Raw genomic sequence first — 27,225 nt, 5'->3', positions numbered from 1 at the left:
TTTCACTTCTGCCGCCTAAAAAGAGATGAAAATTGTCTGATGTTACTATTTTTAAGGTACGTAACACAGATGGGCAGGTGTCTGGTGTAAACAGCGTTACTCATCGTGAAACTTATGCTTGTTATACTTTGCTGGAGTTCACAGATGAAGTTCACAGCTGACAAATCTGCTACATTTGAAGCAATGCCATAATAATCTGGGCTGCTCTATTTGCAAATCAAGGGTCCCCAGCAATGATAGGTAAATGTGGTCCTTAATACAGAAGAACCTTTACTCACATATAATAGATTTCTTTAAGGAATAGCATAGAAGGATAAACAGCATGGGCGCATATTATTATCTGAATGAAACAATTTTTAAGGTATTCTAGAAACCTAAAAGATTTGATGCTCTTGAGAAAACATTCAGGCTTGAGCCCCAAAAGTCACCTTCCGCCCTGCATCTGAGCTGCATCCTAATTAGCTACCATAAAGTTGAATCAGCACCTCTCCATAACAGTTTTACCAAATACTCAACATTATAACCTTTATGAAGGTTGTATTTATTGCAGGGCTGTTGACTGCTGTATTTTTGTTATATAATAAACTGCAACTGAGTGTTAATAATTTAGGTTCTTGTTAAATTTATGATGGGGATGTTGTTTTTGGTTAACGTTGTGAAGTAAATGCTTGAAAAATCAAGGTAATTCATCACATTACATCCTGTAAATCCAGTATTGCAAAACTTTTACTTGTATATCCGGAAATAGTACAGTAACATAGGCAGGTAGCTAGTTTGGTATAAGCAGTATAAAAGAATATCTTACTAAGATCTCATACAGTGTGTTGTCATGTTACCCTAAAAAGAAAAGTAGTGAGGATAGTGTTTAACTACTTTTTACATAGGCAGGCTAATGGTAAAGGTAATAATAAACGTGTAGATTTCACATTAACTCTCATCATGTTGAATTTATATAATGCTATATACTATTGCACAATTTCAAAAAACTAATCACAGGATACAAGTGGGATGGCTTGGTCATCCCCGTTCCCAAATATTTCTTATTCTGCCTCTAGAAATCAGTTTGAGTGAACAAGGTTGTAGCCATGTCCTCAGATACATTTTGTGCTGAACCCTGTATCCCACTATTACAGTGGCACTGAAATTCAGTTGGCAAATGTTACAACACATCCTGACTGCTGTTTGCCACTGAGGCTGGAAATCGGTCTTCTCTAATGAAAGATTTTATTGACATGCTGGTCTCTGTTGTTTCCTCTCTTGCACCTAATGCTTTTTTAAGCCTCGCAGAATGAGAAACCCTTTGAATATGTTGGCTCTAATGCCGCTGCCACGGCCTTTTCTGTCCCCTTCTGAACTTAGTGGGTTTCTCGGGGTCCGATGCGTGGGGGGCTCCTCTGTCAGAGTCTGAATCCTCTTTGACAAGATCCTTCCCCACAGGAAGTAAGTTTAATAACCTGCATATTGTGCTGCATTTCTTCTTCTCCCTGGAATGACTGCACGGATCCATCTGCTAACCTCATGAACCTCATCATCATCTGACTAACAAACAGGCCTGCACACTGACCCAGTCCAACACTTGTGTGACCACAACGCCCTGCTCCTTGTTACAAACAGCCAGCTGTAACCCATTTTATTTTATCAGCCGTTTCACAACCAAATGATTCAGCTTTGGTTGTAGTTTATTCTGGGAGAGGTCAGTACCTGTCTCCCATACCGCACCACCTCATCCTTCCTCGCTGCCTCCTCCTTGCATTTGGCATGGCAGTGACTGAATGTGCTTTTCTGCATGGTTAATGCTTTATGGGATGATCCCTTCTCCTCGAGTTGTTGTGGTTGTGTTTTGCAAGTGTGGTAATCCCTGCCATGTATGGAGTCGAACTTTCAAAGCTTTTGTTGCAGGAATTTCTGTGTTAAATAAACATAAAACACCATTTACTTTATATAAACATTAGGCTGTAATCTCAATAAACAGATATCTGTGTATATGTGTGTGTATGTATGTATGTATGTATATGTGTATGTATATATATATACATATATATACATACACACACATATACATATGCAGAATCTCTAGGTTACGGTACAAGATTTTAGTATCAGAAGCATTGTGGTTTCCTTTTGTCATCCAAGTAGTATTGACCAATCATGTTTAAGTAGGTTTTCTGTTGTGCACAGGTAAGTCATTGATGTGGTAAGCAAAAGAGGCTGAACACATCGGTCAAATTGCAATCTCGGAACCCATCAGCTATTGTCTGATGAAGATTTCACTTTTTATTAGCTTTGTGTAATATATCTGTATTCATATGTAGATATCAGTTCATAGAGATGAGCTGAGATGTTGTGTGGACCTGTCGCTAATCGGATCTGTAGACAAAAAGCAGTGCATGGTAGAGGATCTTCACCAGGTTTTCCACTGGCAACACCAGATCTCCCGAAATACTGGCTGTTCAGAGGCTTTATGTTTGTCAGATGAGAGCCGAAGGGTTCCCAAGATTGTTTAGGCAGTAATCTCCCGGAATTATCTGCTATAGGAATATTAATTCTTGCACTTTTGATTTGACTGCAGCTCCACCTCCACTTCCCCCCAAGAATGTCCCGACCTCTCCCCCATCGACTGGTTCTCCCTCAGCAGATAACGCTGGTAAGAGGTCTTCTCATCTATTTCTGCCTCCTGATATATCGCACTGTCACATCGGGATGAGACAAACTGTAACTTTAGATCTCAGAAGCGTCTTCATCTCTAACTTTCTGGCTCTAACTTTCTCTGTCGTCATGTTTTATCTCTGTGTGTAAACTTACTGAGCCCACAGCCTTTGATTGGTCCATTGGTTATCTGTGTTTCAGAAGTGTCACCAGACGCAGACAGTTCTGTCAGAAAGCCCTCAATAGCTGACTTGGACAACATTTTTGGACCAGAAGAGGCTCCCCCTGCTGGCGAGGACACAGGCGACTCGTGGGTCTGCTTCAATGCAGAATCTCCTGACCGGCCGCCTGTACCAGAGGAACCAGCACCTCCAGTACCAACCTCCCCGCCTCCACCTGAATCTCCTGCCCCACCCCTGCCTACATCACCACCTCCTCCAGAAGACCCTGCACCACCTCCTCCTACTTCCCCTCCCCCAAAAGAAGAACCTGTGCCCCCTCTCCCAACCTCCCCGCCTCCCTCAGAGGAGCCTGTCGCACCTTGTGTCCCCTCGGGTCCACCTACACCTGAGGACCGAAATCCTCCCACGCTTGCCACCTCTCCACCCCCTGCACCACCAAAGGAGCTCACGTCTCCTCCTACTTCCTCTCCCCCTCCTCTTGACTTACCTGCCAGCAACCCACCAGCTGCTGCTCCCAAAGCAAGCACCCCTCCAGCGGTGACTCCTCCTGCCGAGGCACCCACAGCACGCTCCGTCCCTCCACCACTTACCCTGTCTCAGGAGGAGCAGTCCAAGAACACAGATGTCACCCAACCCAAAGAGGACGGAGGTGAAACTGTCACCTCGCCCAACGATGCTAGCCAGGGCAGTCGGAGTACGCCTCCTCCACCTCCTCCACCGACATATCGGGCAGTGGTGTCGTCACCAGGTCCTACATCTGGAGCTGGTGGCACAAATAGCGGTGAGTGACCAATGACGGTAGTGAATACAGTTTATAGAGGACCAGTTTTTAGAGCTGAGATTGGTGAAAATAATTTACTGAATCACATCTAGATAATAACTGTGTTCGGAGGACAGTGATTGACTGCCACACTCTGACAATTTCCTCATCATCAAACCAGCCAAGCAACTAGTTATATTAATAGCATCCATACAAATAAGGTTAGGTGGAGACTGTTTTGACTGGAGTTGAGAAGAGATTGTATTACAGCATTGCACCATCTCCAGTTTTCCTTTCAGCTGATTGCACCATCATTGTTGTTAAACCTGCACAAAGTGAACTGTGCATCTGCATTTTTATTTATCCCTGGGAAAGAGGTCATGTTTTGGCCCGCTGTATATACACCACCATTCTACTGCACAATTGTGTTATGTTAGAGCAGGTTTTTGTTCTGACTGACTCGTAGTTAAAGGTCAGACTTCAGTTTGGTAGAACAGTTTCATTTTTACTGCACATACACTGTCTACTGTAGGAGCTGTCAGCTAGTCCTGCCAGAAGGACTTCTACCTTTAAAAGTATGAACATTTCAGCTGTCCATTATGCAGAAAACTAACATTTTTCTTCAGGTAAATTTTAATAAGCCAGACTTAATACGGAATATATAACTATTTGAAGAAATAGTCCAAATAAAGGGGAAAACATTGACCAAATTTAGGCTAGTAGTTCACTAAAGAAAGTGTGTGACAAGAGCTGCACATAAACTGTAACAAGCCAAAGTTATTAAGAAGTAATTTTGTGTGGTTGAAGCTTAAGGAAAATCCTTATTGTCAGTGGTAACAGATACTCAAGGCAGCTAAAATGGGAGGCTGTCTTCTCTTAATCCTGTATAGAGGCGTGCATGACAGAAGTAAAAACCCAGTTTCAACTGAAGTGAAACAATAATATGAAAACTTAGTCTCTCTTTTCATGAAAAGTGCATTTAAATTTGCAAAAGGGAAACCAATTCTTGAGTATACACATTCCTTGTTACAGAAACTTGTCACCCACACAACGACCACTTATATATTAATTATTCATGCTGTGTTGCCTTGAATTGGTGAAGAAAACTGTTCTTTCATTCCCCTGGTGGAGAAAGGAATTCAAAAATGGCTAATGTTGATAAAATAAAGCAAACTGGGGTCGCGTTTAACAACAGCACAACTATATTACAAATCTGTTAAGAATCTCTCACACAACTCCTGCAGTATAAGGTTCTCCAATACATAAATTAATAAAAATTGTTTGCTGCTTTTGGATGCTTCATTGACTGGAGGCATATGAGAAAAACAGTGATCTTCATGAATTCAAGATAACAAGGCACGAATAACTGACACATGAATGGTCATTTATTTGGGTGAAGTATTCCTTTAATATTGTCCCCTGTTACACTGTGAGTATGAAAATATGTTCCGAAAATAAACGTAGGAAATATGCTTGCAGTGTATTTAAAAATGATCCTTTCCATCATGCTTTTATTCTGCATGTACATTGGAGTTTTTTCCACATTTAGACATCTAAAAAGAACAGTAGGGTTTAATAAAATAACATATGTGTCTATATATTTCTGTTCTGCCCTGCAGGTTCCTCCTCTCCAGTGCGACCTTCCACTCCTTCGTCAGCGAACCCCACCCCACCACCACCTCCACCTCGTCCCCCTTCACGGCCCAAACTTCCTCCAGGGAAACCCACTATAGGAGATGTAGTAAGTGTTGTAGTTTGTCATATTTTATATTTTCACTTCTGATTGAGATGGTTGTGTTTTGCCTTGTTTAAAATTTAGTGCCCACTTAACAATATCAAACTGTGTCACTGTTGCAGCAAGTGCTGGTCAGATAATACCTGGGGGGGGTTAATTCACTGCCTTCCTGGTTTTTGGCTCACCTGCATCCTTACATGGACAAGCAGGAATATTCCATAACAGAGCCTTTTAAAGGCACACCCACCTGTAGAGCTTGCTTATGGTAAAATTAACTTTGGTACAAGTTTTTCAGGTGATCATCAGAGCTTAACCTGGTTACTCAAAATAACTTCTGATGCCTAAATGTAACCATAATAAGCATTAGTTTAAGATACAAAATCCTTGAACTTAAAAAATGTCTCTCATTTTGTTCACTCCAGAGGTGGGGGACACTAGTCATATGACTTGACTTGTGTCTGACTCAAGTTGCAAATTTGAGGACTGGAAACTTGCTTGACTGACACTGATGAAAGACCCGACTTTGACTTGGTATTCATGACTTGAGACTTGGCTTTGACTTGAGACAGATGACTTGAAAGGGCTTGACTTTTTTATTTAATATTTGCATTTTTCTAGACATTGAGAAGTTACAGTTTGTTTTTGAAATATGATAACGCATATGTCGCAGCGGAGGAGGATCCACCGGCTGATATTCGTGCCCACGCTACCACTTCCTCCTGCCCACATCTCTCCTCAGAGGAATGGCAATATGTATAGCAGCATCATGTGCTTTTATTCAGTTCTATCTGCGTGATACATGTCATATAAGTTGTCAACAACTCATTCAGTGCTGAACCTGCTTTGCAACCAGTGACACACCGTCTCACTGTCACCGTGAGAGCCGATACATGTCACTGCTAGCTTTATGTGCTCAGGCTCTCCTCTTATTTGTATGAGGTTTTGATACTGCCACAGTGCGTAACGAATGTTCCTTCCTGCCTGCTGTCCCAACATAAGTTCACCATCTGTGAGTGTGTGTGTGCGCTTGCCGTGTGCATCCGTGCGCCATGAGATGGTTTCCCCAATGACTCTTTTTGGCTTCCCTTTCCTGCTCTGCTCCCATTTGGGGATTTTAACAGTGCGTTATTATCTCACCTGCTCAGCAGCAGCAGGTACATTATGTGAGTAGAGTCTGTCACCCTGACCAGAGGGCTTGGAGCAGCAGAGGAAGTATTTCAGTCTTTAGTAAAAGTAACTAATACCACTCTGTTAAAAAATACAATACTTAGAGTACCTGAGTAAATGTGTCTAGTTAGATTCCACCACTGGGTGCAGCTTATGTTATATTATCTTTATGAGTTTGTGAGTGTAACTTGACTTGCTTGACCTGACCAGTGACTCAACTTGACTTGCATGATTTTCACCACAGTAACTTGTGACTTGCTCGAGACTTGAAGGTTATGATTTTAGACTTGCTTATGACTTGCACATGTGTGACTTTACTTCCACCTCTGCATCAGTCCAATCTGTCTGTATCTTTTTATCTTTTCAGAATCGTCCATTCAGCCCGCCGATCCACTCTGCCAGCCCCCCTCCTATCGCCCCATTGGCGCGGGCCGAGAGCACCTCCTCCATCTCCTCCACCAATTCCCTGAGTGCCGCCACCACCCCCACCGTCAGTAAAGAGCTCTCCGTGTCCGTGTCAGGTGTGTGCTTCCTCAACGGCCATCTGACAGCTGTGCTCACAGAGGCTAGCAGTCATGGTTGAATTTTACTTTTCGTGTCTAAAATTAAAAGTTCAATCTTGATTTTATGCACTGGCCCTGTCCTTCCTTGTGCTCGTTTTTTTTTTGTGGAATGAGTCACAGCGTTTTATATTTATTTATTCATTTTTAGATGTGTGTTTTCTGGAAAGAGTGACACTTTCCTGCCAATGACGGTCCACTCATTGATGAATATCAGTAATAGAGTGCCAAAACATGTTGTGGCATCTAATTACCACACATCATTAAAACCTATGCATGTTGTCAGCTGTTACTATCTGGAGATAGATGGGAACAAATGTAAAACATGACACTCGTGTCTTGATTTCTATTAATATAGATAGAGACAGATAGATAAGGCTTCAGGTTGACACACACAAACAAATTTATATTTACCCTCACACGCACAGTATGAGTGGTTGGTGAAGCAGGGGTGTTTATTAATGGCACAACATCAACAACGACTCCTTGATTTAACTTTAGAGTTGGTGTAGAAGGACTTGCAGTGTAGAGTTGTGAGTGGATAACAGCAATTCTCAGTAGACTGTAGCATGACTGAGTCATAATAGATTTAAGAAATACGCACTCTGGAGGCAGCAGCAGTTACATAAAAACAGAATATAGTCCCTGGTTGGTGGTTGCTTTTTTAAACAGATTGTAGGGACAAGTAATAAGCACATGGCTTCAGTACATTCAGACTGTGACGTAGAAAATATAATTTCTGTCTGGAGATTTCACTTAAGTCTCCATTACAGCCCTAAATGTACATTATTTATTCATTGTTGTTTTGTTAGTAGTCTTTAAGCTGATGGACTTGACAGTAATATAAAAGTCACTGAGACTGTTTTAATTATAAACCGCACTTATTCCAGTTTCACTGCTTTCTAAATTTGACATTTTTTGTTCTTCACAGTTTCATTTTTGTGTGCATGACAGTACTTTTTTTGATTTTTATTTTGAATTATTTTTCCTTGGTTTGATTTGCTTTCTGTTTTGTTTTGTTTTTTGCCATTTGTTTGTTCGTCTGTTTATTTGTCCTTTTGGCTTGTCAGAAGACGATGCTTATGTAGACAAACTGCCCACCTTTGAGAGACACTTTGATTCGTTTGCAGGTACAGTACAGATCCCCTCAAAGAGAGGAACGGGGGTCGGGTTTGGGGAGGAGTGCTCTTGTGTCATTTTTCAGTCTGTTTGATGTTCTTTACCCAGAGTGCACTTGACATAGAAGGGTAAAGGTCCATCACTGAGTGTTTTTGTGCTTTCTCAATGAATGTCAGTCAAAGTGTTTAGGTATTGGGACAGCGAGACACTTGGGGTCTTTTTTCCCATGTTCTGGCTCAGTTTCAGAAAGCCTGTCTTTGCATTAAACACATTTCAAATTATTAGATATATAAAAAGACCATCTATGTGTCATTATCCTAATACCTACACATTTGACTAGTCTACTTCAGGGTCTGCTAACAGATGTAGGGACATACCACACGTTCATTTTATTCTTTTCAAATGTGGCAGCTTTTTTTTTTTTTTTTTTTTTTGTATAGTGAAAACATAATTTTTGCTGTTTTGTTGTTTTGCTTTGTGGACTCATACCTTTCCACACATTTGCCAAGCATTTAATAGGTATGATAGTCTGTATCTCTCTGTCTCTCCTATCTGTATATCCCTCACTCTCTTGTATCTCTTGTTACCCACAGACAAAATTTACCAGAAAAAATGAAAACTGTGGTGACATAAAAAAAAGCTGCATCTATCGCATAACTTTTTTTTTTTTTTTTTTAACAAATAAGTTTGAGTGTCTTCCCCTTTGCCCATCCGCCCGCTCGTGAGACTTTTCTCTCTGTTTTATGACTGTGCACCAAGTGCTGTCTCGCCATGTCACCATGGCAACCTCGTGTCTCTTCTCTTGGCAACACATTGTGTGCGTGCAGAGTGCAGTGCAGTCCCTCCCAGATACCTTTACTCTCAGTCTGCACCACAAGAGTGTGTTTGAGTGTTTGTGTGTTCAATGAGCATGTCTGAAGAGCTCCTTATCTGTGGGCCCTTGAGATCCATATTGTCTGTCTTTCTCTCTCACACACGCACTCAAACACACACGCACTCTCACACATGCTGTCAGATCAGAGCTGCTGCTCACAGAGTCGTTTGAAGTCTGGCATGAGAATTAGGCTGAATTAGACAGGCAGCAGCTGTTTGGTATTCATGCCATCCTCTCTCTACCGCTGGAGTAGCACGACACAGCCTCAAGTTCAACCAATCTCCACCTGGCCCCAAAGCCTCGGTCTACTCCCACACTCAACCCCTGACGCCCACCTGTCACACCTGTCACTGTCAAGCCATAGAAACACAAACCCCAAAACCCGCCCTTCCCATCTGAACACCTGCCCTTTTGTTCTCTTCTCGAAGCACCACACTGCTCTCATCGTTCCATCACCCAACAACTCTGCTAGTGCACTCACTCAACAACACACCTTCACTGCTGGGATCCTACGTCAAGACAATTGTGTGGACTTGAATGAGCCCAAACTGCTCTGCTCTGTGTCACACTGAAACACTGACATGAGTTAAAGCTAATATTTGACATTGGGAGAATCATATTTTTGCTGCTTTTTTGTCATTAGTGAAATAGTTCACAACACAATCCATGGAGAGGCTTGTTCTCATCAAACTGGAGCTGCATCCCAGTTCAGGGGCCAGATCCTCCAAAGTTTGAATTCATAGACTCATAAAAAGCTTGTCTCTTTTGAGAGGCTCATCAAAATACATCTGATGAATCAGGCCTTCTTTTGCCCAAAGTTTAAAGACAGATCCAGTGTATTATTTGCAACCTGTAATATCCTGTAATCCTCCTGTTTCACTTGTGTCCCCAAAACAAAGTATCTTCTTCGTGTGACAAACAAAAGGGGTCATGTTGATCACTGTTTAGTTGTTCAGTGCATATTGGGGCAATCACTGTAAACTCATAAGGTCATCAACTCGGTACATTGCTGTGTACCAGGACGGTCTGGACGCACATGACATGCGTCGCAACCAGTAGGCCACCAGGACACCCCACTTGGTCCTTTTTTATGCCAGTTGTCCATCATGTATTGAAGTGAAAGTTGCCAGCGTGCACTCCTAACTCAGGAACTAGCTGAGCTGACCACTGGTACTTGAATATTGTCAGCTGTTTGAGGTATAGCTCAAACAATGCGGGACATTTTACAATGTTTGTAGATATTTGAGTGTGTAAATCTGATAATAATGACCTGGCTGATTTTATGAATGAACACATAGAAGGCATCTTTGATAAAGATCCTTTTTTGCAGTTGGAAAAATTGCTACAGCGCTTTGATGAACATACTTTGTAATGGAGACACTATTTATATAGTACCTGAAATATATCTTTGGCATATCCAGTTAACCAGGACCGTCTGTGAGGAAAGACTGTCTTCACCTTCATAGTCTGTGCTCCTTGGAGGATCCAACCCCTGAAATTGGGACGCAGCATTTCTCTCCCTGTGCACCACAATCTTGCTCCTTCTCCCTGCTCTCTCAGTATCATGGCTGCCCCCTGCAGGGTGTCTTCTACTTCCATTTGTTTCATAATTTGAAAAGTGGAGGCCTGGAGGAAAATGTGAGCACAGTAAGATGCAGAGAGGAAAGCCTAAAATAGATAAATGCAATATGAACAATCTGCCACTGATGGAGACAGTAGTGCCAGTTTAGTGCTACCTAAAATGCCACAAATTAGAGTATCAGCTGGTGTGGAGTTCCCATTTTATTTATTGCACAATAGAGAAAACATTGGCTGCTGCCCCTGAAACTGGCAACCACCGCACTGTCTCTCCTGGCAGCCTCAACTTCCTCTCTCCTGTATTCCATATTGAGTCCTTCCACTGCCGGCATCCAGCAGCACATACCTGGCCCTCGCTCCACCTGGCTCCTGCCTCTCCTCACGCACGCAAGCACCCACAAAAAAAACACCACCCATGTTGTCACATGCTCTGTCTCGCCTTGTGTCTCTTCGTCCCCCCACCCTTGGCCTCCACCTCCACGTTTCACCCCACTGTGACGTGTGATAGACCTGCCATGTGAGACTCACGCTACTGTCCTTCTCTCCTACCCTCCTCTCACCTCTCCTCACCCACCTCCTTCCCTTTCATTCCTCTTCCTCCTCCCTCCTCCTCGTCCCTTTCTCCCGACCCCACCTCCCCTCCTCCCTCCACCCCTCAACCCCACACAGAGAATGACCAGCCATCCCTTGTATGGTTTGACAGAGGGAAGTTTTATTTAACCTTTGAAGGTAAGTTCTCTCTGCACCAGGGTAGCGCGCACACACTCTATTGTGAGGCTCATTTGTGCAAGCTTTGTCCCCTTCCCCTGCCCTGCCCCCTTCTTTCCTCCCTCCCTCTCCTCTCCATCACCCTAACCCACGCCATGCTAACTCCTGTCTGAGCCCCCCTGCCCTCTCATATGCCGTCTTGTCATATCTTTCTCTACCTTCTCTTCCTGACATTGTTCATTCTGATTTCGTCTGCGCTGACCGCCTTCCATTCCCCGAAGAATCATCGTTCTTCGTGTACTTTACTAATCTCTTTGTCGTCACTTTTGTCCTTTTGGTCGTTTGGTTTTTGGTTTGATCTTCAGGCTCTCTGATCTTCTTTGATCTTGTCAGAATAACTCAGCTTTAACAGCATGTCTAGAATAAGCATGCACGTCTTTCTCAGCCTCTCTCTGTGTCTGCCTCTGCCTTTCCCTTCTCATCTATCTGTGCTCATTCAATTAAAAGCAGATGTCAGTGTGCAAAACTTCATTAATTTGAGGGAGATATTTGAGGTAATTGTGTTTGATGCTACAATTTCACAGTCAAAGAGCAGAGAGAAATGGGTGTCCTTGTCACACATGACCCTGCTGTTTTCATGCCACCTTACTAACAATGATATTTGTCCTCATTTCAAATTGTTTTTAGGTCTCATCTCATCCCAGCAGTATGCACACAATGTGCTCTTCATTTCATCCACACACTGTTGGTTAGGAAGAGTGTAGAGTCCTGGTTTGGAAGTTGGAACATGTATCTATTATTAATGTGTTTGACCTCTGTTATCTGTTATGTATTTTAAACTGGGTTAAAGCTACAATACATTGATGTTTCATGTAGTCCTGTCTTAAGCTTTAACACACCAGAAAGGGATAGTTAATGGCAAGAAATTCAGCTCATTGGATTATCAAGTATGGACGTCATCTGAGTGTGTGTGTTGCCCTATTCAGACTATTTTACCGTGTGTATTTACACGTGTGTGTTGCCTCCAGGCTGCTCCAGAGGACCCAGTCCTCTCACCATGGGGGCTCAGGACACTCTTCCTGTGGCCGCTGCATTCACAGAGACGGTCAATGCCTTCTTTAAAGGAGCTGACCCCAGCAAGTAGGTCAACAAACAGCTTCACACATTCACAACATGTCCTGACATTACTTATGACAGTGGGATTCCCTGACCAGTTTTCATGGCTTTTTTTCCCCATGTGTTGCTGATATAAAGTGTGCGTTCATTCAGTTTATACAGCAGTACTTAAAGGATAACGCTGGAGCTAGTAATGCTTAAATTAATCACCTTCTTATTTAACATTTCTAAGAAGTCTTTAAACAGTCACATATACAAGTACATTTTAGTGTACTGTGCATTTAAGTGTTTTTCTATATATATATGTCAATGATTATAACTTCTGAAGCATCTGTAACTGCTGTATATACAGGATTGGTAACACAGTATGACATAGCTGTAATCATATTTAACAATATATGTATGATTATACGCATGAACAAATCGTGTGTATTGAAAGTTGTTATTTACAGTTTATATACATGTACACATCATTCACAGGGAGGTTTAACATTGTTAATAGTATATTACAATAATGATTATGTATTTTTTATGTTAATTATTATTAATTCTATTCATTTATTTTCAATTTTTAACACTTTGAAGCTCCATGTATGTTTTCTGATGCCTAAAACCTTCATAAACAGTTTTCTTGGTTATCAGGGAGAGTGAGGAAGACATATTGTTTACAAATTACAAATTGTATTGTCAAACATCTGTTTATACACCAGTTACAAATGCTTGTTGATGTTGATTAATGCATTAATAAGCACAGAAAAATTAAAGTGGGGTGAAAACCATGTACCTCTCGTACATGCTACTGTAAATAGAGGGTTTAAAGTGTTCCCACTTTTAAAGCAAACAAATGAAAAAAATCAGTGCGGTTGTACTTGGTAACATACTCCTTTATCATAGTGAATATGGGCTGTATAATTTGTGTCTCCATTCCCATCTCTGCAGTGCAGCCTCATGTCAGACCTCACTGAGCATGCTCAGTTTTTTCTGTTTACACTGCTTTGAGGTGGGTTGAGGAGCAAAGAGGAATAAACTAATAGGTTTGAATTACTGAGTTAGGCTTTTTAATATTAACTAGGGTTGTGTGAATCGTGATCTACAAAGTGCTGAATACATAAAGCTGTGATTCAGGCTCATGGGCACAAACTTTTATGAAGATATTGCAGTATGTGAAACAAATTTGGGTTTACAACAGTCCCATTGGATGCTTATTAAGATGTCTACTCTGCTCTGTCTCTAACCCACTCCTTGCCTTCCTCTTCCTCTCAGGTGTGTTGTGAAGATCATAGGTGAGATGGTATTGTCGTTTCCGGCAGGAATCACGCGGCACTTTGCCAATAACCCGTCCCCTGCCGTGCTAACCTTCAGCATAACCAACTACAGCCGACTGGAGCATGTGCTGCCTAACCCCCAGCTCCTCTGCTGGTAATGACGTCGCTGTGAACTCACCACCTCACTCTTAGAAACATAAAATAAATGCACTGTTTTTCACTGGAGGCAGTGAAGAAGTGAAAAGATTACTGCATCCTCCTCACATGCGTAGTTAGAGTCTCAATGCTTTACTGTGCAGCTCGGAAATTCCTCCTCATTTTTTATGTGCTATGAGTGTTTATGATTTAACCAAACTTCATCAAAACCAAATCAAACACTCACTGTGCATTATAATTTGTTTTAATAACATTAATGTCACATAAAGAGCATGTAAGATAAAAGCTAAACAGCATGTGGCATCATATGATCAAAAGAAGTCACTTTGTGTAAGTATGTGTAAATCAAACTCTTTATCAACTATATTTGTTTCCAATTCATTGTTCATAATAATCATTTTAATAATATTTGTGTCCACACAACATATTCTACTAACTTGAATCATACACAAGGAAAACTTGATGTGTTTGTGTGTAATTTAAAAGGAAGAAAGAACATAAAATGGCATAAAAACGAAGTAAAAGTTACAACAAACATACATAATTTGTTGCTTTTCAAAACCAAAAACTAGCAAAGCTTTAGATGTACTTGTGCACGTATTTCTGTATTTTTAATAAAGATGTGAATGGGTAAAACTATCTGAGAAATGGCTCATAAAACATTCAGTATCCCATATAGCTCTCCCAGTTTGGTTTGTTAAGTGCTGACCAGAGAGCATGAGTAAACTTCAGTGTGATCATCTCTGACACTAACGCTGACTTCATACTGAGTCATTATGAGGTCACCCTTTCAGAGGTCAGCTTTTCTTTGTTTATTTATTTATCATCCTTGGTTTAAATAAGTTAGTTCATGATTGCATCTGTTGTAAAATAGCTAATAAATACCTATAAAGGCTCATTTGAATGTTAACAAGCTATAATAAATTAATTAACACTAGATGTTTATTGCCTTGGCTGAATAATTATTGCTGTCACTAAATTATGATTCAGCACTAATTTAAATTCATAGAATATCACCCTTTTACAATAATGCAGGGTAACCTCTGCAAGAAGTCAATCAAATGTTGTCTTCGTAAACATGCATACTTAAACAAGTGTAAAGCATGCCCCCTAGTGGCGTATTGTTAAAATTAAAAATGCTGACCACAGCCCGTCAAACTCAAGCTGTGAAAGTCACTGTTGCCAAATTTGTTAAAGCCAAAATAAGTTTGTTTTTCTTGTCAAACATTCCTCATTGCACTCTTAATTTTTATTTCGACGTGCTTCCCCCATCAGCGACACCACCACACAAGCCAAGGCCAATGCCAAGGACTTCTGGGTGAACATGCCAAACCTGATATCCCATTTAAAGAAGGTGGCAGAGCAGAAGCCACAGGCAACATACTACAATGTGGACATGCTCAAGTATCAGGTGAATTTGCCCCCTCCTCCTCAAGAGTTATGACTTGACTTCACTACGCTGAGGGCTACACAACAGCTTTGGCTATTAGTTATTTATTTTATTTTATTTTTTTTTTTTTTGCTTATCTGTGTGCAGGTATCGGCGGAGGGGCTCCAGTCGATTCCTCTGAATCTAGCGGTGAGCTGGAGATGTGAGCCCACCAGCACTGACCTGAGGATAGACTACAAATACAACGGGGAGGCCATGACGACGCCAATGGCCCTCAACAACGTCCAGTTCCTCGTCCCTGTCGACGGAGGGGTGTCAAAACTACAGGCTGTCTTACCTCCTGCTGCATGGTACAGTCTCCACTTTGTTATAACCCTCAAATTTGTACATAGTATCTACACAAATGTTTTTATTTTAAGATGGTTGGGACTGTAATTGGTCACATCAGGAGCTTCCTAAATGGATTGTCTGTCCTCATGAATTTGACAGGAATGCAGAGCAGCAAAGAATCCTGTGGAAGATTCCTGATATCTCACAGAAATCTGAAAACGGAGGTATGTTCAGTGTAATAAAAGTAACAGTAATATTGATATTCTTTGAAAATAGACTTGATGAATTCTGCTTTTTGTATTGTGTTGAAATCTTATAATTTTAGAAGCATAATCCTTGCTTTAAAATAATCTGATAGTAGCTCCAGGGCTGGGTTTGACATTTCTTTGTATCTATATCATCTATATCTCAGATTGTATCAGCCTGGAAGAGATTGAGTCACATTTCAGAGTTTGCCCTGTGTGTTCAAACATGACAGAATTACTCATTGCCCTCATAAATGTACTGCTGTTGTTATATCAAAAACTGGAAAAGAGACGACCATAGATTGGAGAAATGAGGTGGAAAGAGACCGAGGTTAAAAAGAAAAGTCCGTACAGCCTACAGACATTCTTCTGATCCTACAGGCATTTAACTCTGAACTAGGACCTGCACGAGGAGCCATAGATGCAACAAAGCAGGTTATGGAAAAAAAAGCATATAGCACATGATGCCCTTCAGAAAGAGATGGGTGTCTGTCAGCTTTGCTTGATGTAAACAGTGCCCTATTCTGTCTACAAATTGTTTAACGATTACATGAGCAAACCTCTTGATTTGCTGTATTAGGACTGTTTCTTCAGCATGACGTCTCACTGCGCTGTGGCTTTGTGTGTGTGTGTGTGTGTGTGTGTGTGTGTGTGTGTGTGTGTGTGTGAGAATGTTTCAAATCAGTGTCTGGTGTAACAGCTACAGTGGAATATGTATACACGTTTTCAGTTGATAAAGCCCAGTTTTATTTGTGCAATCTGACGTCATCTTAAATTGTCAGTCATCTGTTTCATATATTACAAAGCAGAGAGCCTCCAGGGCTCACCTGGTCTCCAGGACAAGGACAGTAAACTAGATTATGGACTTATGTTTAAGATAGAAAACATAACCAGGCTCAAATATGATGAGTTTAGCCTGGCTTCTTTTCAACATGGATGGTTTTTAAATGTAATACTCTACATCTGTATCTCTCGTATGATTTGTAATTTTCTTCTCAAATGGTTTTCATTCTGTGTTTCCTTGGAGTCTTTATCTAACACATATTTTGACATTGAACAGGCTTTGATACAAAAGCCTGTTCCAGCAATGAGAGATTAAATATAGCAACGTCTGTCGTCATCCAGAGCTGCTACGTTCATCTTTCATACTGTTAAATCAGAGCCAACATTTAGTTTCCAAAGCTGTTTTCACTGGGATCTTTGAACTTGATTCCCTTGTGCACGTCACTGTCCATGAAATCATTCCTCATGGCCGACAGATGTCTTTCTAATTTTGCTGTCTTCCCTCAGGTGTGGGATCGTTGTTAGCACGCTTTCAGCTAACAGAAGGGCCCAGTAAACCGGCCCCACTGGCGGTGCAGTTCACCAGTGAGGGCAGCACCCTGTCGGGCTGTGACATTGAACTGGCTGGGCCAGGATACCGCTTCTCTCTCATCAAGAAGAGGTTTGCCGCAGGTCAGTTTAGCATTTTATGAACAACATATTAAAACCAAACACAAATGATCACAGTCACTAGCATTATCTCATCCAGTAGATCAGACCTTCATAAACCTGCAGTGATGTTTTAAATTGGTTGATTGTTTGACTCATTATTGTTTGATGTTAAACACCAGTATAAGATGAGGAATGTTATTTATTTATTTATTTATACTTTAAAATGCTTTGTGTAGGGGTAAATTATACATTTTTTTATTTTGTTAGGAGAGGTATCTTTTAGTTTTCTCCAAGTAGTTAGAGGTCAGTCAACTGGTGCATGAGCTTAATAATGAAAATTAACACACATAATATTGTTTTTTGTTTTACAAATAATAAATTAAGTCCAGCCACTTTTCTTATGTTTCTGTGCTACAGATTGTGTGTATGGCTCAAATTATCAAATTATCTTTCTATACATTAGGTTAATTGTCATTATCTCCATTATTATGTAGTAATGCAGCTTGTGGTTACAATAGTAACTGTCTCTGAGATTAAAGGTGGAGTCTGTGATCCTGGAGGAAGATCAGTGATATTTGAACCCAACATATAAACAAATACACCCTCCCATCAGTGCTCCTTCAGAAACTCCGGTAGTATCTCCAATGTTATTTATCTTTTATTACTACCATGGCGTAGCTCCATTTCTCATAGAAGAGGACATGTAAAGTAGCTGTCATAGTGTTGTGTAGCTTGATCCTAACCATTTTGGATCCCATTTACAGAGCCAGGGCTGTGTATAAACACCAGAATTTTATCTCAGCATACACAGAGTAGTCAGCTAGCAGAGTGTAAGGTGGAATTTATACTTCTGTGTCAAATCTACGCCTCAGCCTGACGTGCACCTCCTCAGAAATGTAACTACGTGTCGTGGCAACGTAGACCTCCTGCCTATTTTTCTAAGATGAAAACCATTTCCTTCAGTGGAAACTAAGCTTTTATTTACTTGAATATCACAGAAGAAAAACAAATAAATTGTGAAGACATTAAAGCCTACACAAAAATAGCATTTTAGATCTTGTGTGTAATGTATCCCTTGGGGATTTATACATCAGGATTTATCCAGACTTCATGTGAGCAGAGGAAAACTGTGCTTGTCACTATGCTAATTTATACAATGTAAAATGCCATGGGCTTGGGCTAAAAACATTAGCATGTTGTTTTTGTTTGGAAAACGTGTTAAGTATAAGACAGTTGTTTTGTCTGTGAACCATGTAAGTTGTAATAGAGTCGAATTTTGTAATATTACGTAATGGTGCTGTTGTCCCTGGCTTCATATGAGTAGAGGAAAAGTCCGCTAGCCACTAGGCTAATTTATACAATGTAAAATGCCATAGGCTTGTGCTAAAAACATTAGCATGTTGTATTTGTGGGGCAAATGTGTCCAGCAACAGTCAAGTGTTTGTCTGTGAATGTTGCGAGTTATAGTGAAGCTGATTTTTGTTTGAAATTGTCTCTATTCAGCCCATGTTTAAAGTGTGTTTTAGGTGTGTTTTGAATCAACTAAACTTTACAGCACTTGACAGAAACCTTGCCGCCAACTAGTGTTTTGAAAGTGTAGAGTGCAGAGTGACACAGACGCACCATAACACAAGTATAAATGCTCATAACTGCATAGGCCACGTGCGTAGGCTACAACGTAGGGTCTGCTGCACAAGTATAAATCCCTGTTAAGGAGATATTCACCAGATTAGTTAAAAAGTTTACTGGATTAGAATCACAGACTCCACCTTCAATAGTACATCTATAGAAGATCCATAAATGACTGAAGCATAACCTAAACATTTCATCGTTGTGTTTCAGGAAAATACCTGGCCGACAATTAACCCATGCTACTGAGAACAGCACTGTTGTAACAAAACAATCGCAGTGGACTGAGGTTGACACCGAGGACAGAGGACAAACCGACACCAGACAACAGACTTTCCGTAAACCTTTTCTGAACCCACACGACAGGTCCGCAGCCTACCCAGCAGTATTGTATAACTTGCATATAGCATCGTGGAAACTGTTTTAGGTCATGTAATTATCGTATTTGTATTCATTTCATGACATCTGTATTGCTGCAGTTAGACACCTGGGTTCTTCCTCCCTCTGAAGTCTGTGCCTCTGTCTCCATCCTCCTCTGGTCAATGTGTGGTGGTGTTGTTTTAAAGTTTCACTGCAGCTGCCTGACAGAAGACATGGACAGAAAGAGTTCGGGCCAGATTTGAACTCTTGGCAACGAGCTGTTTGTTGTCTAGAGTCCAGGAAGATTTGGCTGTAAAAACACCCATGAATAAGATCCTTGCAGTCAGACATTCACCTCAACCTCTGACAAAGTCTGATTTCCCAAAGTTAGACTAGTTTAAGTTGAAGCACTATACACGATTACCAGACAAAGAAATCAGCTACATAAAAAATCTGTAAAAATCTTCTGTCATAGTCTGAGCGCAAAGCCTGAGACAGCTGCCTCACTGTCTCGCACTGACGGCAGCCATTTGCGCGTTTTGCCAGCAGGTAAACGCATTTACTGATGCATTTTGACTCATGTTGTCACAAGCAGTTAAATAAAAGATGTTTCTAGTCGGTGCTTGAAACACAGGATCAAGTATCTACAAAAAACTAACCAGATTTTCATGCATCACCTACTGGTACTACAGGGTCACACGACTTTGGATCACATCCTTTTTAATATAAATGCACTGATCAGTCAATCAAACTGTTAATTTTATTTCTCTGGAAGATACAGACGCGGAGAAGTTTTTAGCTAGTTAGGCAGCTGCAATGATAAATCAGTTTATTGGTTGCAAAATAAGAAAAATCTGTTTCCCGTCAGAACAAAAGAAGTGTACAAAGTGTCATTTTAAATCAATAATATATATCTTAAAGGGCGTTTGGTGTTTTCCTCGTATTGTCAGATAGCCTTTTCTGTTGTTCCCAGGACAGCAGTGATAGACTCCAGAGTACATGACAGCATTCTATTTTTATTTATTGATGACAATGATTTTGTTGTATAAAACGTGATTCTGTATACGAATAGAATTTGAATGGTATCACGCAACTCAGAACCCTTAAAGGTATAAATATTTGAACTCTTTTTTTGTTATCTGTGTAGTTGGGTAACCTGTGTACAGTATGAGGTATAATTTTTGAATTTATTTCAGATATAATTTTTTAACTCGAGTGCAACAGAAGATTTGAGCTATATATGGGTGAGGGGGGGTAATTTAAAGAAAAAAGATAAATATCTTACTGGATGCTGTGTTATGCTTCGTGAAAGCAGTGTTAATGTAGAGTTAGTTATACCATGGGCAAGGTCCACACTTCAAAGAGTTAGTTTGACATTTTGGGAGATCTGTCTGTTCAACACGAGGCTGGAGCCAGGAGACAGTTAGCTGAGCATAAAGACTGGTAGCAGCTAGCCTGATTTTAACAAGATATAAAATGTTTAATTTCTGACTTTGAAGATTTATTAACATTTCCTGCAGCGCCACCATCCGGTCAAATATTGCCTGTCCAATACATTTATGATCACCTGCAAAACTAAATGCTTCTCCATCAGGCTCAGCTTACTTTTGCTAGTTTGCAAATGTTAGCATCCTAACACGCTAATCTAAGATGGTGGACATTGAGCCAGGCTAACAGTGTGTGTCCAGTCTGTTATGCTAAGCTAAGCTAACCGTCTCATAGCTCCAGCTAAACATTTGATATTTGCATCACGAAATCGTGTCTGCATCCAAACTTCCCAAACTGTCAAACATTTCCTTTTAATAAGGTCAAGACAAAAGCAATCAGTTTTCCTCAACAGCAGTGATGACGTTTGGTAACTGTGGTACCACCACTGGAACAGGATTTGTTTACTGGGACCAGCTTGTTTTTTGTTTTTTTGTTGTTTTTTTTAATTCAGACCTCATCAGAAAACATTCTTATATTAATCTAGCATTCTCAGTTCCCACATTCAGCTATTTCCTTAACTTGGACCACATGTCTGAACTGCTTTCTGACCTGTTTCCATTCACCTCAGTGGTACCTAAACTCCCTGATTATATCATGAGCACATCCCCCGATCATCCAACCAGCGCTTGAATCCATGGCTTTATTTTGCATAATCGTAATGGTCTCTGTGAGATGACATGAGTTGAATGAGGTTGTGGAGTGAGGTTAAGTTGACCAAAATGCTTCTTTTTTTTTCTTTTTTCTTTTTTTTTTTTTTGTATTTTATGTGTGTGTACCCCGGACAGTCAGTCCTCTGTTAAGGAGAATAAGCTGAATATTTTTAAAATGGATAAAAATGAAAAAATATTATATTGTTTAATGTGTAATAAACACTGTGCTGATGATGTTGAACTTCCTGAATGCTCTGACACTCGACATGAAGAACAAAAAGTGTGTGTGAAGCATAGCCGAAGATCTCCGTACTGTACTGTGTATCGGCATTCTGCTAAATGCAACCAATCAGAATCCTTTCAGAGCCGTTGTAGAACCATATTAGGCTGAATGTAGGACAAGCAGGTTATGAGCAACGTGTCAATACTCCTATTAAATGATAGTGTACTTTTAATTGGACAAAGTTTTAACATAGTTATTGGCTAATAAAAAGATCAGATTTGACCTGTGCAGTTCAAATAAAAGACTTGTTTTTAACAGATTTATTCCTGCGCAGACTCCATGTGGATTACTCTGAGGTTGCATTTATTTTATCAATGCAAGGTGATGATGATTGGTGCCATTTAGCTCCCACATTAGTTTGGTAACATTTTGCTTTCAGTCATGTTAGTCCTTCATCTAGTTGGATCAACATGGTTGACAGGAAGCTGTAACCTTCTACGTGAATCTTGAAGCTCCAGCACAACAGTCACTACAGCATTATCTACAGAGGCCCACCACAAACATCCCCCATCATGCATCTGTTTTAAATTACCACTACACTAAGCTTAAATGTCTTTCTGTTTGGAAGTCATGTTGCAGTACAAAACTCACTCTCAGTCTGTTTGCTGCATCATCCAGTTCGGGGGGGGGGAAAAAGAAAACTTTTCCAGATCTTCATCTCTGTGCTGAATTTGTCCTGCAGTAATTCATTATTGCATGCAGAGCATGCAGTAGAAGGTGGGGCATCTATGATGATAGGTAGTGCTGCATTGATGTGTTGTGCTGAGTGTCAGTCACTTGTATTAATGTTGAGAAGAGAGCAGGGAGTGTGTTTATGTGTGCTATAAGCCAGAATGCTTTTTGGTTCTGTACCGTTAACCTCAAACACATGTGCAAGCTGTTTGTACAGTACATAACAACGCTAAGATGAACTGAGAAACTTAGTTTGCTTCTTTCCAAAACCAATAAAAATTATAACTGGAAGTTTCTGTTTATGGTTTTCTTTGTATTATTTAGTCTTTCTCATAATATGCCAAGAAGTAGTTGTATTATATATTTCTTAGGCAGTAGCAGCATGGATCCATGTTGGACTGTCAGTGGTCCATTAATGTCATCAAGACTGAAATATCTTGTGAATTGGATTGTCGTGATATTCATTGTCCCCAGAGGATGAATGTTAGTGACTGATGTGATCCACTGGATTTCATCTAGTACCACCAAGTCAAATTTTTAACTTTGTAAAATATCAGGCAAAATCAGCACCAGCGTTTTTACAGATATTCAAAGTTTTTAAAGCGATGTAGTCTATCACAACAACTCTGATGATCTGGCGCCAGCATGAGGTAAGGTTTTGTGTCAACAACTGTTTGATGGATTCCCATAAAATTGCAAAGTACATCAATGTATCAGTCACCTCAGGGTGAATTCTTATTTGTCCTATTCTTTGGATTCTGACCAAATACCTGCAAAACTGGGTGGCACGGTGATGCAGTGGTTAGCACCTTACAGCAAGAGGGTTCCTAGTTCGAACCTGGGGTGGCAGGTTTGATTCCTGAGGTGCTTGTTCTCCCCATGACAGCATGGATTTTCTCCAGTTGCTCCGGCTTCCTCCCACAATCCAGGTTAATTGGTGACTCTAAACTGTCCGTAGTTGTGAATGTGAGCGTGAATCGACGCCGTATCTACCTTGTAGGCTTTCCGTCGATGTAAAGTCTTCACCATACCTTATGCCGTAGCCTGACTTGCATCTCCCCAAAAAAGGTAACTAGACGTAGCTACACAGATTTCATTTCTATTCTTGTCAGCTGAAACCACAGATAAGAAAACAATAGATTGTGAAGACAATAAAGCCTCCACAAAATAGCATTTTAAGTCTTGTGTGTGATTTATCCTGACTTCATAAGAGCAAAGGAAATATCTGCTTGTTGCTAGGCTAATTTATACAATGTAAAATGCCATAGGCTTGTGCTAATAACGTTAGCATCTTAGATTTTTGAGGGGAGTAAGAGATGGGAACTGGGGACGTTCATGGATGGCACAGGTCTGTCATGTTGATGTCGTGATGATCTTATTGACGCTGGGTTTGCGTTGGTATTGTTCAGTAGTGGTCAGGACTGTAGTTTTAAGAAACATGCTAGAGTGTAAGCCCCATGCAAGAACATTTATTTGACAAAAACAGCAAAATGATAGAATACAGCTCAAGTTTCCTTTAAATACAGTAAAGCAGAGATGGAAATTGTACAAACCTTCAACCCTGTGGATTCTGGCTACACACAGGACACAAGCCCAGGCTAAGACATCTGTCCTCTCTGAGTGGGAAGTGATACAGTCCCTGAGTGATTTTACCTGAACTTAGTTTCCTCATTCTCATAGGTTCATTTATATTATAATAAAATATATTTTTTAAATTTGCACATATCTTCCAGCTCGGGTTCAGAAACATGCTCACAGATGTGGTCCACATTCACATCAAAGTAATAACCAAAACAAATATCAAAAGCAATTAGGAAAACTGTAGAGCTTTATTGTACATACAATACATTGATCATATCAGGGTTTTGATTCAGATTTGGTTTCTACTAAGGCGAGACGGGAGAGAGCAGAGTCCTTTTGGAGGGAGAAGAAGAGAGAAGGGGGTTGGTCTCAGCAGAGGAAGGTGAGGTCGCTCTTCCTGCAGCCCACCTGGCAGCACACGGTGGTCAGTATGTTGTTGATATCCCGTCTGGTCAGCTCAGAGCCCGGGTTGCTGCTGCTCAGGCTCTCCAAACTGTTCTGCTCCCCTGTGGGCAAACCTGGAGCAACAAATAACATCAAATGCTAAAGAAACACTCATAACTTAAAATACATTGTTCTAATTCAGTCCAGTAACAAGTTTCACACACTTTAACTCTTCAAAATAACTTGTTTGTCATTTTTCTCCAACAGAATGATGGATGACAACTGTTTTCAGATCAGTCTTGTGTAAATGAGGTTTATGTGCCCATTAAAAAAGGAAACTCTAAATGACTGCGCAGATTAACTTGGTGCTATTTGTCTTCTACAGTGTCACTTTTCTCTTTCTAATCAGCACAACTGATAGGCTAACTGGGTTTGTTTGTATGTGACAGCAAGAGAGAGAGGCGGCTGCCCGGGGAACAGACCGCCGCAGCATTTAATCATGATATGTGGGATCCTGAAGCCTAATAAGGTAAAACAGCAGACAGTGTCTCTGTGCTGGGGCACCTGTCTGCCTGCACACCCACTGCACTGCAGCCACTGAATTAATAGTGCACAGCAGTGGTTCTCAAATAGTGTGCTGTGATGCAAATCCAGACATGCCGTGGGATTTTGTGACAACCGTACATTATTATTGCGATATTTAGCTGGGGCTATACAAAAAGTTATAAATGGATTTTTACTTGACTGTGTAAAAAGTCAAAAATGTAGTTTAATTCAATAAACCTTCACTGGGAAGCTATTTGTCACCATTCACACATGGGAATGATAAGTGTGTGGCACATCACATTATCTTACATTATTTCCCATTTAAATGGATGTGTTACTGGTGATCTGATGTAATTTTGCTAAAGTTTTGAATTCTTGAATAATTTTGTCCAATATTTCATGAGTAATAGTTGGTTGTCAATTGTTATTTGATATTAGTAAATAAAAACAAACCTTTATGTCATGATAAGAGTGATAACACACCTTATAAAAGCTATTGTGCACAGATACAAATATAGGTGTGCCTTGAGATTTTGGCTTGTCCTTTGGTGTACCATGGGCACAAAAAGTTTGAAAACCAATGGTGTGCAGTATATTCCAGTGTGTACACAGAATCAGTAGAAAGCTGACGGTCACATTCAGAAACAATATGCAACTTTGTAGAAGTACTCTGCAGTTAAGTGGGTTTAAATTTTGATGCCTGAGTCAGTGAAAGTAACACCAAAATATAAATGGCACTGAAAAAAAAGAGTTTTAGTCAGATAAATAAGATGAGATTTTATAAAGGGCAACTTTTGCAGAAAACCTGAAGAAATGAATAAACACGAGGATACAAACTGCAGGATTCATTTAAAAAAAAAAATATGCAAAATAAGCAGGGACATCCCACACTGTCTTCATGTCTTCCTCACCCTTACCAGACTCAGTTGTAGAGTAGTTAAACCCTTAACAAGTAGCAGTAGTAGATCCCATGTTTGTTCACATCAACAGAACTGTAATTTAGAATCAAGTTGAGAACCCAAAGTTTAGGCAACAACTGGTTATGTCATACATGAGACACGTATAGTGTGGAATAAGATCATTTAACAACCATATAGCTACTCAATGTTAAGAGGTTTTTATTCAGGAAGTCTCATTTAGATTCAGATATCTTTTGTGAGAAGAAAAGCATATAAAACAGATAGTAATAAATAAAAAGTACAAACTAGCAGAAGCGCTGAGGTACATCTACCTTAAAGGTTTGAAGGATAAATTCACAGTTTTACAAATTTGTCTCAAAACAAGTCAGGATTCATATGTGCATTCAACCAGTGCTTTATCTTGCCATCATCATTTCTCCTGCTCACACTGATCCAATGTAAGTGATGGGGGACAAAATGCACAATCTTAGTTTTGTGCAAAATATATTCCAGAAGTTCCATTTTTTTTTAGTGTGTAATTCCCTCTATGTGTCTCCCTGTGGAGCTGCAGCGCAGGGACAGTAGTAATATATCAGTTTGATTGGTCTAACTCAGGCAGCTGAAGCCTCATATTTACTTAAGGATTTTGTTCCCCATCACTTACACTGAAAACAGACCTTTAAATGGTCAGTATGAACAGGAGCCATGATTACAGCTAGCAAAATGTGGGCTCTTGTGTATTGTTTTAGGACAGACTTGAAACGGTAAGCTAAATCTACACAGTAGATAGACAATTTTTATTTTTTATTCTGCATTATGCAAGAAACTGTCTATAAGTTTCATCCTGAATCCAGGAGAAAAAAGGAACCTAAAAATACCGCTGATCACCATGTCTGTGACAGATTTAAGAATAAAAGAAGTCGTCTTACCGTCCATGTCTGACTCACTGAGGAATCTCCTCCAACGAGAGCCTCCGCAGGTGTAAACGACAGCCCGCAGGAACTCTCGACCGCACAGCTTCACCGCCTTCACCTCTGCTCTCACCTGGACCACACACACCACTGCACACAAGAGCAGAGGCAGAACCCCCAGAGCACGCATGCTGGATACCTGACAGAGGTTTATGTCTTTGTTCCTGAAACTACTTCAGCTGCTCTCTTTTCTGTCGTCTTGACTGTCCTGTCTTCTGTCTTGATCCACTGCTTGCATCTCCCTGTGTTATATACCATCCACCTTTCAGTTCATCAGTGCTGAGTATCTCTCCACTTCCTCTCTTTAGCCCATCCCAATCACACACTTACACACACACACACACACACACACACACAGTCCTCACTCTGTCAGTCAAGTCATTTTATGTTTCCGGTCATCTCCACCATCACCATTTTAAGCCGTCTAAGAGAGAGTGACGACCATCAACCTTTTACAACCTTCAGCTGACACTCACATCATCCTCCTCTGTGATAAT

General features: G+C 40.5%; 2 protein-coding genes across 15 annotated transcripts in view; one reads left to right on the top strand and one right to left on the bottom strand.

The window, feature by feature from the left end:
* sgip1a (SH3GL interacting endocytic adaptor 1a) overlaps positions 1 to 22,638 on the top strand; it is an 88,747-nt gene extending 66,109 nt beyond the window's left edge. For 8 of the 14 annotated variants that reach the window (XM_049589008.1, XM_049589010.1, XM_049589009.1 and 5 more), the window contains 14 exons: positions 1,360 to 1,440; positions 2,570 to 2,644; positions 2,848 to 3,609; positions 5,208 to 5,329; positions 6,858 to 7,011; positions 8,121 to 8,180; positions 11,291 to 11,350; positions 12,358 to 12,469; positions 13,709 to 13,864; positions 15,142 to 15,277; positions 15,404 to 15,606; positions 15,746 to 15,810; positions 17,122 to 17,286; positions 19,108 to 22,638. In XM_049589008.1, coding sequence (XP_049444965.1) covers positions 1,360 to 1,440; positions 2,570 to 2,644; positions 2,848 to 3,609; positions 5,208 to 5,329; positions 6,858 to 7,011; positions 8,121 to 8,180; positions 11,291 to 11,350; positions 12,358 to 12,469; positions 13,709 to 13,864; positions 15,142 to 15,277; positions 15,404 to 15,606; positions 15,746 to 15,810; positions 17,122 to 17,286; positions 19,108 to 19,130 — 2,174 coding nt within the window. In that variant the 3' untranslated portion in view covers positions 19,131 to 22,638. Of the gene's footprint in view, positions 1 to 1,359; positions 1,441 to 2,569; positions 2,645 to 2,847; positions 3,610 to 5,207; positions 5,330 to 6,857; positions 7,012 to 8,120; positions 8,181 to 11,290; positions 11,351 to 12,357; positions 12,470 to 13,708; positions 13,865 to 15,141; positions 15,278 to 15,403; positions 15,607 to 15,745; positions 15,811 to 17,121; positions 17,287 to 19,107 lie in introns of those variants that run through there. The other 6 variants (XM_049589015.1, XM_049589014.1, XM_049589018.1 and 3 more) reach the window with 4 other exon arrangements.
* Positions 22,639 to 24,157: 1,519 nt separating this feature from the next.
* Positions 24,158 to 26,960, bottom strand: insl5a (insulin-like 5a). Its single transcript, XM_049587846.1, has 2 exons — positions 26,687 to 26,960; positions 24,158 to 24,446 (listed from the first exon to the last, which is right to left on the bottom strand). Exons 1-2 carry the CDS (start codon positions 26,856 to 26,858, stop codon positions 24,298 to 24,300), a joined length of 321 nt encoding a protein of 106 aa, XP_049443803.1. The 5' UTR covers positions 26,859 to 26,960; the 3' UTR covers positions 24,158 to 24,297.
* Positions 26,961 to 27,225: the final 265 nt, after the last annotated feature.

This window comes from Epinephelus fuscoguttatus, linkage group LG10 (assembly GCF_011397635.1).
Source record: "Epinephelus fuscoguttatus linkage group LG10, E.fuscoguttatus.final_Chr_v1".
Lineage (NCBI taxonomy): Eukaryota > Metazoa > Chordata > Actinopteri > Perciformes > Serranidae > Epinephelus > Epinephelus fuscoguttatus.
This window is presented reverse-complemented; position numbering and strand designations above follow the sequence as displayed.

What these genes read in the sequence shown, in the direction of transcription:
- insl5a (XM_049587846.1), bottom strand. Translation starts at nt 26,858, where the DNA reads ATGCGTGCTCTGGGGGTTCTGCCTCTGCTCTTGTGTGCAGTGGTGTGT. An exon ending in CAGTGAGTCAGACATGGACG is followed by an intron (nt 24,447 to 26,686) that starts GTAAGACGACTT and finishes TTGTTGCTCCAG; the next exon opens with GTTTGCCCACAGGGGAGCAG.